At 48.5% G+C, this 20,000-nt stretch overlaps 1 protein-coding gene across 3 annotated transcripts in view; it reads right to left on the bottom strand.

Annotated features, from left to right (window-relative positions):
- Window positions 1–18,607: 18,607 nt before the first annotated feature.
- LOC125034011 overlaps window positions 18,608–20,000 on the bottom strand; it is a 9,088-nt gene continuing 7,695 nt past the window's right edge. For all 3 annotated transcript variants that reach the window (XM_047625648.1, XM_047625647.1, XM_047625649.1), the window contains one exon: window positions 18,608–20,000. This exon is cut by the window's right edge. In XM_047625648.1, the coding sequence (XP_047481604.1) occupies window positions 18,616–20,000 (1,385 nt within the window). In that variant the 3' untranslated portion in view covers window positions 18,608–18,615.

Genomic DNA, 20,000 nt, shown 5'->3' with positions numbered 1-20,000 from the left:
TGCGTATATGCTCATGTGTATGCGTGTGTGCAGATACATCTGTGGCAAACATAGATTATGTAGAATACAGTAAGGTAATAATTACGCGGGTCATGTAGAAATTCAACATGTACTAGCATTCGAAGTAGTTGTTACAGCATTTTAATTTTCTTTATGTTATCAATTGGAAATCATAATAAAGGCACACTGAGTACAAGTCATTATCCTTTTCACTGAATTGTATTTTTATTACGAAGATGTATTAGTGATGTAAGAACGGCTACTATAACATTTTAATACATGAGAGAGAGAGACGCCAACAAGCTGAACACTTGCGGTACTTCATGCACGCTCACACTCTCTCTGTCTATCTAGCTACCCCTCACTCTCTCTCATTTGTGGAAGAGAGAGAGAGAGAGAGAGATAATTACTATTCAGTGGACCTACAGACGCCAACAAGCTGGAACAAGGTTTGCGGTGCTACATCTCTCTCTCTCTGATTTGTGGAAGAGAGAGAGAGAGAAAGAGAGAAAGAGAGCGAGCCAGCCAGCCAGCCCACTATGCACCGCGGGCTTACATTATGTCTCTGAAGTAATATACTTGATATCTCCTCATAATTTTGAAACGCGATTATTTTTTCGTGAACCAACCAGTTAGTGAGAGAGAGAATTACTATTCAGTGGACCTACAGACGCCAACAAGCTGGAACATGATTTGCAGTGCTTCCTACACACACTCTCTATGTATCTATATATATATATATATATATATATATATATATATATATATATATATATATATCTAGCTAGCTACATCTCTCTCTCTCTCTGATCTGTGGAAGAGAGAGAGAGAAAGAGAGCCAGCCAGCCAGCCGGCCAGCCAGCCAGCCAGCCAGCCAGCCAGCCAGCCAGCCAGCCAGCCAGCCAGCCAGCCAGCCAGCCAGCCAGCCAGCCAGCCAGCCAGCCCACTATGCACCGCGGGCTTATATTATGTCTCTGAATTAATATACTTGATATCTCCTCATAATTTTGAAACGCGATATTTTTTTCGTGAACCAACCAGTTAGTGAGACTTCCACGGCCATACAATTTGGAGAATCTCTCTGTTGTTCGGTATAACAGGGTCCCGGGCCGCGCGGCCTTCAGAGCTAGATGCTGAGGCAGCGACTCCCTCTTACCGTTGAATATTTTTCTAGAAGACCGGAAATTAGGAAACGCGAAATATCCATGATGAAAAAACATTTATTGGAATCCACACGGTCATTCATTCAGTTGATTAACGTATTTCAGATTGTCCTTTGAAATTACATTAGATCAGCACCAGTCGCCTTGAATTCTGAATCTGCGCTCCCGAAGCTTCTCGAAGGGAAGGAAGAGAAGGAGGAAAATAAGGAAGAGGAAGAGGGAAAGAAAGAGGAGGAGGAAGGGAAGGAAGAGGAGGAGGAGGAAGGGAAGGAAGAGGAGGAAGAGGAAGGGAAGGAAGAGGAGGAGGAAGGGATGGAAGTGGAGGAGGAGGAAGGGAAGGAAGTGGAGGAGGAATGGAAGGAAGAGGAAGAGGAATGAAATAAAGAGGAGGAAGAGGGGAAGGAAGAGGAAGAGGAGGAAGGGAAGGAAGAGGAGGAGGAAGGGAAGGAAGTGGAGGAGGAAGAGGAAGAGGAGGAAGGGAAAGAAGAGAAGGAGGAGTAAGGGAAGGAAGAGGGAGATGAGGAAGGGAAGGAAGAGAAGGAGGAGGAAGGGAAGGAAGAGAAGGAGGAGGAAGGGAAGGAAGAGGAGGAGGAGGAATGGAAAGAAGAAGAGGAGGAAGGGAAGGAAGAGGAGGAGGAGGAATGGAAAGAAGAAGAGGAGGAAGGGAAGAAAGAGGAGGAGGAAGGGAAGGAAGAGGAGGAGGAGGAGGAGGAAGGGAAGGAAGAGGAGGAGGAAGAAGGGAGGGAAGAGGAGGAGGAGGAAGGGAAGGAAGAGGAAGAGGAGGAAGGGACGGAAGAGGAGGAGGAGGATGGGAAGGAAGAGGAGGAGGAAGGGAAGGAAGAGGAGGAGGAAGGGAAGGAAATGGAGGAGGAAGGGAAGGAAGAGGAAGAACAGGAAGGGAAGGAAGAGGAGGAGGAGGGAGGGAACGAAGAGGAGGAGGAGGAAGGGAAGGAAGAGGAGGAGGAAGGAGGGAAGGAAGAGGAGTAGGAGGGAGGGAAGGAAGAAGAGGAGAAACGAATGGAAGAGGAGGAGGAGGAGGAAGGGAAGGAAGAGGAGGAGGAGGGAGGGAAGGAAGAGGAGGAGGAGGAAGGGAAGGAAGAGAAGGAGGAAGGAGGGAAAGAAGAGGAGGAGGAAGGGAATGAAGAGGAATAGCAGGAAGGGAAGGAAGAGGAGGAGGAGGAAGGAAAGGAAAAGGAGGAGAAGGAAGGGAAGGAAGAGGAGGAGGAAGGGAAGGAAATGGAGGAGGAAGAGAAGGAAGAGGAAGAACATGAAGGGAAGGAAGAGGAGAAGGGGGAAGGGAAGGAAGAGGAGGAGGAGGAGGAGGGAGGGAAAGAAGAGGAGGAGGAAGGGAAGGAAGAGGAGGAGGGAGGGAAGGAAGAGGAGGAGGAAGGGAAGGAAGAGGAGGAGGAAGGGAAGGAAGAGTAGAGGAAGGGGAAAGAAGGGTAGGAGGGAAGGAAGAGGAGGGGGAAGAGAGAGAGGAGGAGGAAGGGAAGAAGAGGAGAAGAGGGGGAAGGAAGAGGAGGAGGAGGGGAAGAGGAGGAGGAGGAAGGGAAAGAAGAGAAGAAGGAAGGGAAGGAAGAGGAGGAGGAGGGGAAGGAAGAGGAGAAGAGGGGGAAGGAAGAGGAGGAGGAAGGGAAGGAAGAGGAAGAGTAAGGGAAGGAAGAGGAGGAGGAAGGGAAGGTAGAGGAGGAGGAAGGGAAGGAAGAGGAGGAGGAAGGGAAGGAAGAGGAGTAGAAGGAAGGGATGGAAGAGGAGGAGGAAGAGAAGGAAGAAGAGGAGGAGGAAGGGAAGGAGGAAGAGGAGGAGGTTGAAGGGAAGGAAGAGGAGGAGGAGGAAGGGAAGGAAGAGGAGGAGGAAGGGAAGGAAGAGGAGGAGGAAGGGAAGGTAGAGGAGGAGGAAGGGGAAGGTAGAGGAGGAGGGAGGAAGGAAGAGGAGGAGGAGGAGGGGAAGGAAGAGGAGGAGGAAGGGAAGGAAGAGGAGGGTGAAGAAGAGGAGGAGGAAGGGAAGGAAGAGGAGGAGGAAGGGAAGGAAGAGGAGGAGGAGGAAGGGAAGGAAGAGGAGGAGGAAGGAAGAAGGAAGAGAGGAGGAGGAAGGGAAGGAAGAGGAGGAGGAGGAAGGGAAGGAAGAGGAGAGGAGGAAGGAAGGAAGAGGAGGAGGAAGGGAAGGAAGAGGAGGAGGAGAAGGAAGGAAGAGGAGGAGGAAGGGAAGGAAGAGGAGGAGGAAGGGAAGGAAGAGGAGGAGGAAGGGAAGGAAGAGGAGGAGGAAGGGAAGGAAGAGGAGGAGGAAGGGAAGGAAGAGGAGGAGGAGGGAAGGAAGAGGAGGAGGAAGGAAGGAAGAGGAAGAGGAGGAAGGGAAGGAAGAGGAGGAGGAAGGGAAGGAAGAGGAGGAGGAAGGGAAGGAAAGGAGGAGGAAGGGAAGGAAGAGGAGAGGAGGAAGGAAGGAAGAGAGGAGGAAGGGAAGGAAGAGGAGGAGGAGGGAGGGAAAGAAGAGGAGGATGAAGGGAAGGAAGAGAAAGAGGAGGAAGAAGGGAAGGAAGAGGAGAGGATGGAAGGGAAGAAAGAGGAGGAGGAGGAAGGGAAGGAAGAGGAGGAGGAAGAAGGGAAGGAAGAGGAGGAGGAAGGGAAGGAAGAGGAGGAGGAGAGAGGGAAGGAAGAGGAGGAGGAAGGGAAGGAAGAGGAGGAGGAGGGAGGGAAGGAAGAGGAGGAGGAAGGTAAGGAAGTGGAGGAGGAAGGGAAGGAAGAGGAGGAGGAGGGAGGGAAGGAAGAAGAGGAGGAAGGGAAGGAAGAGGAAGAGGAGGAAGGGAAAGAAGAGGAGGAGGAGGGAGGGAAGGAAGAGGAGGAGGAAGGGAAGGAAATGGAGGAGGAAGGGAAGGAAGAGGTGAAGGAGGAAGGGAAGGAAGAGGAAGAGGAGGGAGGGAAAGAAGAGGAGGAGGAAGGGAAGGAAGAGGAAGAGGGGAAGAAAGAGGAGAAAGAAGGGAAGGAATAGGAGGAAGAGGAGGAAGGGAAGGAAGAGGAGGAGGAGGAAGGGAAGGAAGAGGAGGAGGAGGGAGGAAAGGAAGAGGAGGAGGATGGGAAGGAAGAGGAGGAGGAGGAAGAGAAGGAAGAGGAAGAGCAGGAAGGGAAGGAAGAGGAAGAGCAGGAAGGGAAGGAAGAGGATGAGGAGGAAGGGAAGGAAGTGGAGGAGGAAGGGAAGGAAGAGGAGGAGGAAGGGAAGGAAGAGGAGGAGGAAGGGAAGGAAGAGGAGAAGGAGGAAAGGAAGGAAGAGGAAGAGGGAGAGGGGAATGAAGAGGCAGAGGAGGGGAAGGAAGAGGAGGAGGGATCGCATCAAATGTTGCTTTGATGCAACAGAAGCTTACATCTCAGAAGGAAAGAGCGAGAGAAAGACTGAAGTGCAAATAAATATAGACATAAACAAAGAGAGATATATTAGTAGACAGATATCGACTGATAAGTATAGAAAGGGGAGAGGGAGAGAAAGACGAAAGAATATGGAAAGAAAGAGAGAGGGAGGAGAGCTGAAGGCATCGCATCCTGACTACATTTCGCAGACTCATTCTCCGCCGCCCCCCCTCCCCCCCTCGCCCACTTATTGCGCATCAACTTAGCTTTGTTTAATCCTTTGTTCATTCCCTTGACTCGGGCGTGAATTAGCCATAACGTTATATCATATAATATTGGTATAAAAAAATTATCGTTGGTCTGATGCATTATATCTATATATTGTAAACACATAAACATATGAAATCGTATGCAATTAAAATGGGCCGGGGGGGGGGAGGGGGAGTCAGGATGCAATGCCTTCATCTCTCCTTTCTCTCTCTCTCTCTTTACTCATTTTTGTCTTTCTCTCTCTCTTTGTCTTTATATATTTATCAGTCGATATCTATCTACTAATCTGTCTGTTCATTTATTTATATCTACATTTTTTCTCTCTCGCTCTTTCCATCTGAGATGTAAGCTTTAAGATGAAAAGATGCAAGTATTTCCGTGGCTCTCACCTCCTCAGCTTCACACACTCCTTAACCGCATTAAAGCAAATGTCATCGCCACTCTCCCAACCCACACACACCCACTTCTCTCAGCCACCCAGTCTCTTCCCTGTAGTGACTCCCGACACTCAGTTACATATATAACTTCGCTTAATATCATTCTATATCTGACTGAATGTATAACATATGCTTTGCGTATGACATTGGTTCTCGCTGCCACCACAAGACTTCCAATGTCTCGAACGATCAGGGAGTCTGGTTTTGTGTTCTCTGGAGGTTTGATTAGTACATGGGGACTTGGACAAACCCAACCCTCAACCAGAGAGCAGAGAGCAGCTGCAGGCCACTCTCCTCTCCGGAAATTCCCTACCGTCTCCACTGCCTGACGCGCACGCGCGTGTGTGTGTTTTCGTGCGTACAACTCAGTTAATGTGCGTTTGTCTCTGTGTGTGCACTTGCGTATGTATATACTTTTATTGGTGTATGTGCGTGTGCAACCTGTTTATGTGTACATTTGTACATTTATTTTATGTGTTTCTGTCGGTGCCTTCTCAGTGTGCTTCTTTATTTGCGTGTGTGCGTGTACACGTTTATATTTGTGTATTTGCGTGTAGGTGTAATCACATGTGTCTGAATATGCATTTGAGTGTGTATTTGTACGTTTTATTTATGGAATTCATGTTGAACAAATGGCAAAATCTACGGAAGTGAGACAGACCGAGGACACCACAAACAATCGACCAACACCGCAGCGCTCTCCGACATGACAAAAGGAGTTCAGCTCGACACCGATGACCATCTCCCCAAGTGGTCCCAGGCGCCTCGAGCTAGCCTGCTGAGAGAGATGGGGAGGCTGGCTTGAGGGACGGTTACACTGAGCCTGATTTGAATAATGCTGAGTCACAGTGGCCATGTTCCGCGCCCTAGAATCGTGTGTGAGGCAGTGGGGATGCGTGAGGAACCGCCGACGTCTCACTCTGAACTGATGATGGCTATCTCTCTCGTTGCTGATTTCAATGACCAGAACACTATTGTAAACCACGGCCAGAAAAAAAAATGTATATATCATATGTGAAATAAATCTGTCGAAAGCCTTTTTGTGGATTATTTCTACAGCGAGCGAGAGTGTAGAGAACAAGCCACTACATAGGTACGACGGGGCTGTTGATAGACGCCGCCAACTTTCCCCACATTCGGGTTTCGGGTCAATGTGCCAGGTAATTGGATCTCACACCACGCTGAAGCCAAAATGGGAACACACACTGTAACCTAACTAAGTGTACACTGCGTTTTATTCTAAAGAAGTAGGATGTTCTGTGTAAAGTTCAGGGACGAGTGTCGCTTGTGGCCGCAGTTCTTTAGACACACATAACAAACCTTCAAGTCATACAACTGGGCACAGTTGTATGACTTGAAGGTCACATTTTTGACGATGCCCTATTGATGCTAGCCTTGAAGATGTTTAAGAACTTATACGCTTTACACATCATCGCCGAGAAGCAATGGGTAGATCAGATTGTCGTTGCATGTCCCGCCATGTTCAAATTCAAATTCAAAACACTTTATTCCATTAATTACAGTTGGTATTCTATTTACATATATGATGTTTATATTATGTAATAAGATGTTATATGCATATATATTATACAGATTAGGCAGAACATTAATATCACAGATGACGTTCTTGGCTTGATGTTCAAACGCCTGACGTCATCGATATTTCAGTAATGGGGAAGCTGAGTGTCAGAACCAGTGTCTAACAGCAACAGGAGTGATGAGAGGATATACGCAGCCAATAGCCATTGTGACGGCGCTCACGGACCATTGTGAGTGCCAATGGCGGCATGACTGCTTGACCCTAGCCTCCCGGGGGAGACCAGCCGATTGACCGTGACCGGGCCGGGATCAGGCCGCCTGTCTTGCTGGAATAGAGGACCAAAGAGGCGTGTTGCTAGCCGCAGGGCGTACTCGTTCACGGCATCGCTCAACCTCCAGGACTCCCGTCTCCACAGCGCACAAGGCTGCCACGCACGGCAAACGCGTGGGTAGGTGTAAACCCCTGGGGAGAGACCAGAGGGGATGCCCTTCCACCTACGAGACATCATTGTTTGGAGCCCTTTTGCTCAGCCCTCTGAGGCAGCCACCCAAAGGTTGCTTCACCGCAGTGAGGGAAGAGGAGTCTTGCACTTTTACCAGGCAGTTCCTTTCATCCCTCTGAAGCAACCACCCAAAGGTTGTTTCACCTCAGTGAGGAAGGAAAGGACCTGTGTCTTTTCAAAGCGTTTCCCCCTTCCCTCTGAAGCAGCCATCCAAAGGCTGTTTCACCTCAGTGAGGGCGGACTTTTGCCAGCTGGTTTCTTTCATCCCTCTGAAGCAACCATCCAAAGATTGTTTCACCTCAGTGAGGGCGGACGTCTAGACGGGAGCAGTCGCCTGTGTGAAGGGCAGGGCCACTAAACGACCGAGAAGCGGGGCGGCACGGGGAATGGTTACCCCGGCGGCCCCCGGCCGGCTGCTTGGGGCAAGCCCGCGACCTTTGCCGTGCCGGGCAGAGAGAGAGAGAGAGAGAGACAGAGAAAGAGAGGGAGAGAGAGATTGAGAGAGAGAGAGAGAGAGGGAAGAGAGAGAGAGAGGGGGGGGAAGAGAGAGAGTGAGAGAGAGAGAGAGAGAGAGATTGAGAGATTGAGAGAGAGAGAGAGGGGGGGGAAGAGAGAGAGAGAGAGAGTGAGGAGAGAGAGAGAGAGAGGGAAGAGAGAGAGAGGGGGGGAAGAGAGAGAGAGAGAAGGAGATTGAGAGAGAGAAGGGATAGAGAGAGGGGGGGGAAGAGAAAGAGAGAGGGGGGGAAGAGAGAGAGAGGGGGGGGAGAGAGAGAGAGAGAGAGAGGGGAGGGGGGAAGAGAGAGAGAGAGAGAGAGAGAGAGAGGGGTGGGGAAGAGAGATAGAGAGAGAGAGAGAGAGAGGGGGTGGAGAGAGAGAGAGAGCAAGAGAGAGAGAGAGAGGGGGGAAGAGAGAGAGAGAGAGAGGGGGGGAAGCGAGAGAGAGGGGGGGAAGAGAGAGAGAGAGAGAAAGAGAGGGGGTGAGAGAGAGAGAGAGGGGGGGGGCAGAGAGAGAGAGAGAGAGGGGGGGGAGAGAGAGAGAGAGAGGGGGGGGAGAGATAGAGAGAGAGGGGGGGAAGAGAGAGAGAGAGAGAGAGAGAGAAGAGGAAGAGAGCGAGAGAGAGAGGGAGAGAGAGAAAGAGGGGGGGGGGAGAAGAGAGAGAGAGAGAGAGAGAGAGAGAGAGGAAGAGTGAGAGAGAGAGAGAGACAGAGGGGGGGGGAAGAGAGAGAGAGAGAGGGGGGGAAGAGAGAGAGAGAGAGAGGGGGGGAGAGAGAGAGAAAGGGGGGGAGAGAGAGAGAGAGAGAGATAGAGAGGGGGGGGGAAGAGAGAGAGAGAGAGAAGGGGGGGAGTGAGAGAGAGGGGGGGGGGAAGAGAGAGAGAGAGAGAGGGGGGTGGGAAGAGAGAGAGAGAGGAGAGGAAGGGGGGGAAAGAGAGAGAGAGAGAGAGGGGGGGGAGAGAGAGAGAGAGGGGGTAAGAGAGAGAGAGAAGGGGGGGGAAAAGGAGAGAGAGAGAGGGGGGGACAGAGAGAGAGGAGATGAGGGAGAAGATGAGAGAGAGGGGGGAAGAGAGAGAGAGAGGGGGGGAAGAGAGAGAGAGGAAAGGGGGCGAAGAGAGAGAGGAGGAGGGAAAGAGGAAGAGAGAAAGAGAGAGGGGGGGAAGGGAGAGAGAGAGGGGGGAGAGAGGAGAGGGGGGGGAAAGGGAGAGAGCGAGAGAGAGGGGGACGAGAGGAAGAGAGAGGGGGGGGGGTAATAGAAGAGAATGGGGATAGAGAGAGATGAGAGAGGGGGGGTAATGAGAGAGAGAGATTTTTTGAGTTTAGCTTTATAGAGGAAGATAGTTTTTTGAGGGGGAAGAGGAGAGAGAGGGGGGGAAGAGAGAGGAGAGAGGGGGGGAGAGCAGAGGAAGGGGGGGGGATAGAGAGAGAGAGAGAGAGGGGGGGAAGGATGAGAGAGAGGGGGGAGGAGAGAGAGAGAGGGGGGGAGAGAGAGAGAGGGGAAGGGGAAGAGGAGGAGAGAGAGGGGGGGAAGGGAGAGAGAGAGAGAGAGAGAGAGGGGGGGAAGAGAGAGAGAGGGGGGGGGAAAAGAGAGATAGAGAGAGGGGGGGAAGAGAGGGAGAGAGGGGGGGAGAGAGAGAGAGGGGGGGAAGATAGAGAAAGAGGGGGGGGAAGGGAGAGAGGAGAGGGGGGGGAAGAGAGGAGAGAGAGGGGGGGGAAAGGGAGAGAGAGAGAGAGGGGAGAAGAGAGAGAGAGAGAGAGGGGGGGGAAGGAGAGAGAGAGAGGGGGGGGAAGAGAGATAGAGAGAGGGGGGGGAAGATAGAGAGAGAGGGGGGGTGAAGAGAGAGAGGAGAGGGGGGGAAGAGACGAGAGAGAGGTGGGGAAGGGGAGAAGAGAGAGAGAGAGAGGGGGGGAAGAGAGAGAGAGAGGGGGGGGAAGAGAGAGAGAGAGAGGGGGGGAAGAGAGAGAGAGGGGGGGAGAGAGAGAGAGAGAGAGAAGGGGGGGGAAGAGAGAGAGAGAGGGGGGGGGAGGAAGAGAGAGAGAGGGGGGGGAAGAGAGAGAGAGAGAGGGGGGGGAAGAGAGAGTGAGAACGGGGGGGAAGAGAGAGAGAGAGGGGGGGGAAGAGAGAGAGAGAGGGGGGAAGAGAGAGAGAGAGAGGGGGGGGAAGATAGAGAGAGAGGGGGGAAGAGAGAGAGAGAGAGGGTGGAAGAGAGAGAGAGAACGGGGGGAAGAGAGAGAGAGAGGGGGGGGAAGAGAGAGAGAGAGAGGGGGGGAAGAGAGAGAGAGAGAGAGGGGGGGGAAGATAGAGAGAGAGAGGGGGGAGAGAGAGAGCGAGAGAGGGGGGAAGAGAGAGAGAGGGGTGGAAGAGAGAGAGAGAGAGAGGGGGGGAAGATAGAGAGAGAGGGGGGAGAAGAGAGAGAGAGGGGGGGAAGAGAGAGAGAGAGAGAGGGGGGGAAGATAGAGAGAGAGGGGGGGGAGGGAGAGAGAGAGGGGGGGGAAGAGAGAGAAAGGGGGGGAAGAGAGAGAGAGAGAGGGGGGGAAGAGAGAGAGAGAGAGGGGGGGAAGAGAGAGAGAGGGGGGGAAGGGAGAGAGAGAGAGGGGGGAAGAAAGAGAGAGAGAGAGGGGGGGAAGAGAGCGAGAGAGAGGGGGGAAGAGAGAGAGAGGGGGGGTAAGAGAGAGAGAGCGAGGGGGGGAAGAGAGAGAGACAGAGAGGGGGGGAAGAGAGAGAGAGAGAGGGGGGAAGAGAGAGAGAGAGAGGGGGGGAAGAGAGAGAGAGGGGGGGGAGAGAGAGAGAGAGAGGGGGGGAAGAGAGAGAGAGAGAGAGAGGGTGGAAGAGAGAGAGAGAGGGGGGAAGAGAGAGAGTGAGGGGGGAAGAGAGAGAGAGGGGGGGGAAAGAGAGAGAGAGAGAGGGGGGGAAGAGAGAGAGAGGGGGGGGGAGAGAGAGAGAGAGAGGGGGGGAAATCAGAGAGAGAGAGAGGGTGGAAGAGAGAGAGAGAGGGGGGAAGAGAGAGAGAGTGAGGGGGGAAGACAGAGAGAGGGGGGAAAGAGAGAGAGAGAGGGGGGAAGAGAGAGAGAGAGGGGGGGTAAGAGAGAGAGAGAGAGGGGGGGGGGAAGAGAGAGAGACAGAGAGGGGGGGAAGAGAGAGAGAGAGAGAGGGGGGGGGAAAAGAGAGAGATAGGGGGGGGAGAGAGAGAGAGGGGGGGGAAGAGAGAGAGAGAGAGAGGGTGGAAGAGAGAGAGAGAGGGGGGAAGAGAGAGAGAGAGAGGGGGTGAAGAGAGATATTCATTCTCATTCATACCTTTTATATATATATATATATATATATATATATATATATAAACATGTGTATGTGAATGTATGTACATATACAGGCATTATATATATATATATATATATATATATATATATATATATATATATATATATATATAAATGTGAGTGTCTATATATACATATATAAATATGTATAATTATATATATATATAAAACATATAAATACATATATATCAATATGAATATATATACACATCTTTCTATCTAAATTTGTGTATTTGTGTATGTACACATACACTAATATACATATAAACATGTTTGTGTATATACGTATGTACATATACAGGCAGCTGTAGGGGTCCGAATGATGGTCCCTACAAGAGTATGGTAGACAGCGAGCTTAGGATATAAGGGAGACAACCAACATGTCTTGACTTTATTGAAGAGTAATCCTGTGCCGTTGCTCCTCGGTGTGGGTGCTGCCTCCCTGGCTCCTCGCAGAGGCTGCCTGTCATCTAACAAGGAAGTGTTACAGCAATACACAGTTTTTGCGGAGAGGGATGGATAGGTGTCATAAGTGTGGCAAGAAGAAATTAATACTCAGGTAAAGTAATGGTCATGCGTATATGCTCATGTGTATGCGTGTGTGCAGATACATCTGTGGCAAACATAGATTATGTAGAATACAGTAAGGTAATAATTACGCGGGTCATGTAGAAATTCAACATGTACTAGCATTCGAAGTAGTTGTTACAGCATTTTAATTTTCTTTATGTTATCAATTGGAAATCATAATAAAGGCACACTGAGTACAAGTCATTATCCTTTTCACTGAATTGTATTTTTATTACGAAGATGTATTAGTGATGTAAGAACGGCTACTATAACATTTTAATACATGAGAGAGAGAGACGCCAACAAGCTGAACACTTGCGGTACTTCATACACGCTCACACTCTCTCTGTCTATCTAGCTACCCCTCACTCTCTCTCATTTGTGGAAGAGAGAGAGAGAGAGAGAGATAATTACTATTCAGTGGACCTACAGACGCCAACAAGCTGGAACAAGGTTTGCGGTGCTACATCTCTCTCTCTCTGATTTGTGGAAGAGAGAGAGAGAGAAAGAGAGAAAGAGAGCGAGCCAGCCAGCCAGCCCACTATGCACCGCGGGCTTACATTATGTCTCTGAAGTAATATACTTGATATCTCCTCATAATTTTGAAACGCGATTATTTTTTCGTGAACCAACCAGTTAGTGAGAGAGAGAATTACTATTCAGTGGACCTACAGACGCCAACAAGCTGGAACATGATTTGCAGTGCTTCCTACACACACTCTCTATGTATCTATATATATATATATATATATATATATATATATATAGCTAGCTACATCTCTCTCTCTCTCTGATCTGTGGAAGAGAGAGAGAGAAAGAGAGCCAGCCAGCCAGCCAGCCAGCCAGCCAGCCAGCCAGCCAGCCCACTATGCACCGCGGGCTTATATTATGTCTCTGAATTAATATACTTGATATCTCCTCATAATTTTGAAACGCGATATTTTTTTCGTGAACCAACCAGTTAGTGAGACTTCCACGGCCATACAATTTGGAGAATCTCTCTGTTGTTCGGTATAACAGGGTCCCGGGCAGCGCGGCCTTCAGAGCTAGATGCTGAGGCAGCGACTCTCTCTTACCGTTGAATGTTTTTCTAGAAGACCGGTTATTAGGAAACACGAAATATCCATGATGAAAAAACATTTATTGGAATCCACACGGTCATTCATTCAGTTGATTAACGTATTTCAGATTGTCCTTTGAAATTACATCAGATCAGCACCAGTCGCCCTGAATTCTGAATCTGCGCTCCCGTAGCTTCTCGAAGGGAAGGAAGAGGAGGAGGAAAGTAAGGAAGAGGAAGAGGGGAAGAAAGAGGAGGAGGAAGGGAAGGAAGAGGAGGAGGAGGAAGGGAAGGAAGAGGAGGAGGAAAGTAAGGAAGAGGAAGAGGGGAAGAAAGAGGAGGAAGGGAAGGAAGAGGAGGAGGAGGAAGGGAAGGAAGAGGAGGAGGAGGAAGGGAAGGAAGAGGAGGAGGAAGGGAAGGAAGAGGAGGAGAAGAAGGGAAGGAAGAGGAGGAGGAAGGGAAGGAAGAGGAGGAGGAAGGAAGGAAGAGGAGGAGGAAGGGAAGGAAGAGGAGGAGGAAGGGAAGGAAGAGGAGGAGGAGGAAGGGAAGGAAGAGGAGGACGAAGGAAAGGAAGAGGAGGAGAAAGAAGGGAAGGAAGAGGAGGAGGAAGGGAAGGAAGAGGAGGAGGAAAGGAAGGAAGAGGAGGAGGAGGAAGGGAAGGAAGAGGAGGAGGAAGGGAAGGAAGAGGAGGAGGAGGAAGGGAAGGAAGAGGAGGAGGAAGGGAAGGAAGAGTAGGAGGAGGATTGGAAGGAAGAGGAGGAGGGGAAGGATGAGGAGGAAGGGAAGGAAGAGGAAGAGGAAGGGAAGGAAGAGGAGGAGGAAGGGAAGGAAGGGAAGGAAGAGGAGGAGGAAGGGAAGGAAGGGAAGGAAGAGGAGGAGGAAGGGAAGGAAGAGGAGTAGGAGGAAGGGGAGGAAGAGGAGGAGGAAGGGAAGGAAGAGGAGGAGGAAGGGAAGGAAGAGGAGGAGGAAGGGAAGGAAGAGGAGGAGGGAGGGAAGGAAGAGGAGGAGGGAGGGAAGGAAGAGGAGGAGGAAGGGAAGGAAGATGTGGGGAAGGAAGAGGAGGAGGGAGGGAAGGAAGAGGAGGAGGAGGAAGGGAAGGAAGAGGAGGATAAAGGGAAGGAAGAGGAGGAGGAAGGGAAGGGAGAGGAGGAGGAAAGGAAGGAAGAGGAGGAGGAGGAAGGGAAGGAAGAGGAGGAGGAAGGGAAGGAAGAGGAGGAGGAAGACTGGAAGGAAGAGGAGGAGGGGAAGGATGAGGAGGAAGGGAAGGAAGAGGAAGAGGAAGGGAAGGAAGAGGAGGAGGAAGGGAAGGAAGGGAAGGAAGAGGAGGAGGAAGGGAAGGAAGAGGAGGAGGAAGAGAAGGAAGAGGAGGAGGAAGGGAAGGAAGACGAGGAGGGAGGGAAGGAAGAGGAGGAGGAGGAAGGGAAGGAAGAGGAGGAGGAAGGGAAGGAAGAGGTGGGGAAGGAAGGGAAGGAAGAGGAGAAGGAAGGGAAAGAAGAGGAGGAAGGGAAAGAAGAGGAGGAGGAGGGGAAGGAAGAGGGGGAGGGATCGCATCAAATGTTGCTTTGATGCGGTTAAGGGGTGTGGCCAGAGGCTGAGGAGAGGAAGGAAGAGGAGGAGGAAAGGAAGAGGAGGAGAAAGAAGGGAAGGAAGAGGAGGAGGAAGGGAAGGAAGAGGAGGAGGAAAGGAAGGAAGAGGAGGAGGAGGAAGGGAAGGAAGAGGAGGAGGAAGGGAAGGAAGAGGAGGAGGAGGAAGGGAAGGAAGAGGAGGAGGAAGGGAAGGAAGGGAAGGAAGAGGAGGAGGAAGGGAAGGAAGGGAAGGAAGAGGAGGAGGAAGGGAAGGAAGAGGAGGAGGAGGAAGGGAAGGAAGAGGAGGAGGAGGAAGGGAAGGAAGAGGAGGACGAAGGAAAGGAAGAGGAGGAGAAAGAAGGGAAGGAAGAGGAGGAGGAAGGGAAGGAAGAGGAGGAGGAGGAAGGGAAGGAAGAGGAGGAGGAAGGGAAGGAAGAGGAGGAGGAGGACTGGAAGGAAGAGGAGGAGGGGAAGGATGAGGAGGAAGGGAAGGAAGAGGAAGAGGAAGGGAAGCAAGAGGAGGAGGAAGGGAAGGAAGGGAAGGAAGAGGAGGAGGAAGGGAAGGAAGGGAAGGAAGAGGAGGAGGAAGGGAAGGAAGAGGAGGAGGAAGGGAAGGAAGAGGGGGAGGAAGGGAAGGAAGAGGAGGAGGAAGGGAAGGAAGAGGAGGAGGAGGAAGGGAAGGAAGAGGAGGAGGAGGAAGGGAAGGAAGAGGAGGACGAAGGAAAGGAAGAGGAGGAGAAAGAAGGGAAGGAAGAGGAGGAGGAAGGGAAGGAAGAGGAGGAGGAAAGGAAGGAAGAGGAGGAGGAGGAAGGGAAGGAAGAGGAGGAGGAAGGGAAGGAAGAGGAGGAGGAGGAAGGGAAGGAAGAGGAGGAGGAAGGGAAGGAAGAGTAGGAGGGGAAGGATGAGGAGGAAGGGAAGGAAGAGGAAGAGGAAGGGAAGGAAGAGGAGGAGGAAGGGAAGGAAGGGAAGGAAGAGGAGGAGGAAGGGAAGGAAGGGAAGGAAGAGGAGGAGGAAGGGAAGGAAGGGGAGGAGGAGGAAGGGGAGGAAGAGGAGGAGGAAGGGAAGGAAGAGGAGGAGGAAGGGAAGGAAGAGGAGGAGGGGAAGGATGAGGAGGAAGGGAAGGAAGAGGAAGAGGAAGGGAAGGAAGAGGAGGAGGAAGGGAAGGAAGGGAAGGAAGAGGAGGAGGAAGGGAAGGAAGGGAAGGAAGAGGAGGAGGAAGGGAAGGAAGGGGAGGAGGAGGAAGGGGAGGAAGAGGAGGAGGAAGGGAAGGAAGAGGAGGAGGAAGGGAAGGAAGAGGAGGAGGAAGGGAAGGAAGAGGAGGAGGGAGGGAAGGAAGAGGAGGAGGGAGGGAAGGAAGAGGAGGAGGAAGGGAAGGAAGATGTGGGGAAGGAAGAGGAGGAGGGAGGGAAGGAAGAGGAGGAGGAGGAAGGGAAGGAAGAGGAGGATAAAGGGAAGGAAGAGGAGGAGGAAGGGAAGGAAGAGGAGGAGGAAGACTGGAAGGAAGAGGAGGAGGGGAAGGATGAGGAGGAAGGGAAGGAAGAGGAAGAGGAAGGGAAGGAAGAGGAGGAGGAAGGGAAGGAAGGGAAGGAGAGGAGGAGGAAGGGAAGGAAGAGGAGGAGGAAGGGAAGGAAGAGGAGGAGGAAGACTGGAAGGAAGAGGAGGAGGGGAAGGATGAGGAGGAAGGGAAGGAAGAGGAAGAGGAAGGGAAGGAAGAGGAGGAGGAAGGGAAGGAAGGGAAGGAAGAGGAGGAGGAAGGGAAGGAAGAGGAGGAGGAAGAGAAGGAAGAGGAGGAGGAAGGGAAGGAAGAGGAGGAGGGAGGGAAGGAAGAGGAGGAGGAGGAAGGGAAGGAAGAGGAGGAGGAAGGGAAGGAAGAGGTGGGGAAGGAAGGGAAGGAAGAGGAGAAGGAAGGGAAAGAAGAGGAGGAAGGGAAAGAAGAGGAGGAGGAGGGGAAGGAAGAGGAGGAGGGATCGCATCAAATGTTGCTTTGATGCGGTTAAGGGGTGTGGCCAGAGGCTGAGGAGGTGAGAGCCACGGAAAAACTTGCATCTTTTCATCTTAAAGCTTACATCTCAGAAGGAAAGAGCGAGAGAAAGACTGAAGTGCAAATAAATATAGACATAAACAAAGAGAGATATATGAGTAGATATATTAGGATCTTTTCTTATCTTCTTGACATTCGGGCCGCCACTCACGTGTCAGTGACTATGCATGTGGGTGTCCACTCGTGTATGTGTGGTCATTTGTATTTGTAGTGTGTTTGGGCATTTGTGTATGTCTTTGTGTTTATAATTTTGATATGCACGCATTTCCACTTGGGCACATTCGTGTATGTGTGTGAATTTATGTGTACATGCATATTTTGAGTGTGTATGTGTGCTATGCTGGTGTGTGTGCTGTGCCCCCTGTTCCAAAGTTGTTATTAAATAGTCTTCCGCATCAAAGACTTATTGTGTTAGATTAATAAATGTTTCATTGTTCTTATCACTTACAGGGAAACTTTAAATAATTGATCAATGAATTTCAATGTGACAATATTAATACTATTAATTAGTGCAATTCAAGGATTCAGTTAAATCTTTATGAAAAATCTATACGTTTATTAACTAATAATTATCATTCCAGTATAATAAAGTTACAGTATCAAAGAATATATGAAACAAACAAAATACAAGACATTATTTAGACAGTTATGACTCACTGTTATACAGTTATCAGTCATGAAACTTGAAAACAAAATCAACATTCAATTCAAAAATATATCTTAATGAATCAAATATCGTTACACAAAACAGTGGTAATCAAAAAATCAATAATTTAGTATCTCAAAGTTAACAAATGAATTAGATATTACACAATGAAATAATGATCACAAGAGAAGCAAATAGTTAATGTTAATCACAGTAAGTTGCATTTTTAAGTGAACAAATGAGATAGGCCTCAAGTAAGTACAAGCAGTGATCACGAAAAAAGCAAATTCTTGATAGACAAAAAATCAGCCTTATGCTCCATCGGAAAACGACGGGACTTGTCCCTACCTACACGCTTGAAAAGCACTTGCTTACTTAATCACAATTACAAAATAACTTATCTATTTCTATTAGCTGTTTATAAAGAAACATCTAACACAATATTGCAACAGTAGTTAAATTTGACAGTCATGTTATTTCGTTATCTCTTCATAAAAAGAATCTGCTTCTACTGGTCCATCATGCGGAGTGACCTTCTGACCCACGATGCACTCGCCGCTGTGTCATTAAGCGCTTCTGCCTTTGGCATCGGCGTCTTATTCTGTTCGCTTTTTTCTTTCTTTCTTTCTTTCTTTCTTTTTTTTTAGGGAATCCGCTTCGAATCCCCTATTTTTAGCATCTTGTCCCGGCTTGTTTGTTTCGCCCGTTTGTATGGCATCCACTTTGCCCTCGTGTTGTTCACATGATGATGACTATGCCTTCGAGTGTGTACGGCATGTGTATATATATACACACACACATACACATATATAAATGTATATATACATATATATGTATATTTTCATATATGGATATATAAATATACATATATATGCATATACATACATATATGTGTATATACACACATACATATATATGTATATATTTGTGTAAATGCATATTCATATACTTATATATATAATATATGTAAATATACATATATATGTACACACACACACATATATTTATATCATCCATCTTACGCCAAAATGAATGAACTTGTGCACAAATCAAATATCTTAAAATATTGCAAATCAGTTATTCTCTTGCTCCTACTGTGGCACTTCACTGATGAAAGCCTGTACAACGCCATTCAATATAACCGTGCCATAAGTGTCCTACATACATGGTCTGACATGAATATTTACTTTTGAGAAATCTTGTTATCAACTTCTTAGCCAAAATTTCATCAAGGTCAGAGAAGTTCAGAACCTACAACAAAAATATTAAATATAATCTTATTTACCAGAAACCACACTTTGCAGTAGTAATTGCTACTCCATTCTACTAGTGGACTGTACAAAAATATAATGCCTTAGACTGATGGCCAATGTGCACATTAACAAATGTATATCAACACTGTGAACTACACAGGGTTTTTTCCGAGTGCCTCAGTAGACGATAGATACAAGAACCATGGGCAAGGTATGAAGACAAGATTTTGTCTGCATGCACTACCAATGACTTCTGGACATCCACATTGGCAATGTTACTAAAATTATATTCAGTTTGTTAAATTGTTGAATCAAACCAGACCATGTTTTATATTTTGAATATTAACTTATTAGGACAATGTAAGAAAATATGTACAGATGATGTTAAATTGATCAAGAAATTAATATTACATGGAACGGTATTAACTTTTAATTTTTTTAACATGTGGCCTTCCCTCGTGCCCTGTGTCTTTCCTCTTCGTTGCACATTTCTTTCGTTTCTCAGGAGGGTCACTTTCTGTCTCAATGAATATATTCGGGGCGGAACCGTCAGGAGGATCAACAATTATGTAAACTGTTAAAGCACAGCCAGTACACACTGTAGTAAGGAGGTAAGTATTTATATTCACAGTAAATCTTGAAGGACAAAATTCAGTATAACACATGGGACACTCCTCAATTGCCTGGCGGACAATGAGGTAATACCCATTTGCTGGGGTCTCTATGAAACTTTTTTCAGCATCAGAATTTGCTTGTAATCTGCTAAAACCTGACTTGGATTTGGATTGTTTTGCACATTTTGTTTTTCTTTTCTTCTTACGCCCTTTCTGTAACCGAGTTGAATTCATACTGCCAACCATTCCAGTCATGTCTGACAAACTTGTACTTTGGGAAGCCACATCTCTTACGAGATTGCCACTACAAGTATCAATGTCAGTCTGACAATGTGGTAGGCCAGTACTCATATTTTCCCCACTGGATTCAGTAAACAAGACAGGTGATCTTTCCATCCTCACCTCTGGATAATCCTTGGCTGTTTCAAATTCAACTACATCATTTAAATGTTCAAGATCATATGGCTGAGAAAGGATTAGTTCATGATCATGAACAAACCAAGGCGAGTTCTTCATTTCATATTTGCTTGTAGGAACACTCTCTTCTGGAAGACTATGGACCGTTTCTAAAGCATTTAAATGCTCATTTGTTTCACTTAGTTGAGAAGTCTCTCCATCCAGAAAATCTTGACACTGATCAATTGCTTTTTTCCATGGATCAGATCCTTTCAACCGGTTTAGAGAGCATACATATGAAGTTAACTTACTTCTGTCCAATTCAACAGCTGATTCTTGTGATATTTTGTTTGAAATATACTCTGAAGGTGTCATACAATATGTCAAAGTATGTAGACATGTTGCGTTACCCATTATTAGATCTATCTTATTTTCTCGGAAGGCTTCACAGCTGGATATCTTCCAATGGCACCGAGTGCACTCAGTCTCCCCAAAAAATAAATGTTCTTCGAAGTCTACATCTTTCACCATATTCCCACATGTATAGCATTTCTGAAAGAAATGCTTACCCACAGACTTCCCTTTCTTCCCTAGATCTTTTGCTTTAGCTGTAGGTGGAATTGCTAAAGACTCATTGATACAATTATGATTTTCCTTTTCAAACATAACATCCAGACTAACTATTGCTTTCGGTGTTTGCTCTGTGTTCTTTTCTTGGTGTATGCTTTCTTGTTGGTGCGTTCCAACATAGCCAAGACTATTTCTACTCTTAGATGGATGTCTGATTTCCCGAATGC

The sequence above is a fragment of the Penaeus chinensis genome, chromosome 17, assembly GCF_019202785.1.
Source record: "Penaeus chinensis breed Huanghai No. 1 chromosome 17, ASM1920278v2, whole genome shotgun sequence".
Taxonomy (NCBI): Eukaryota; Metazoa; Arthropoda; class Malacostraca; order Decapoda; family Penaeidae; genus Penaeus; species Penaeus chinensis.
The sequence above is the reverse complement of the archived record's forward strand: the minus strand, read 5'-3'. Positions and strand labels throughout refer to the sequence as shown.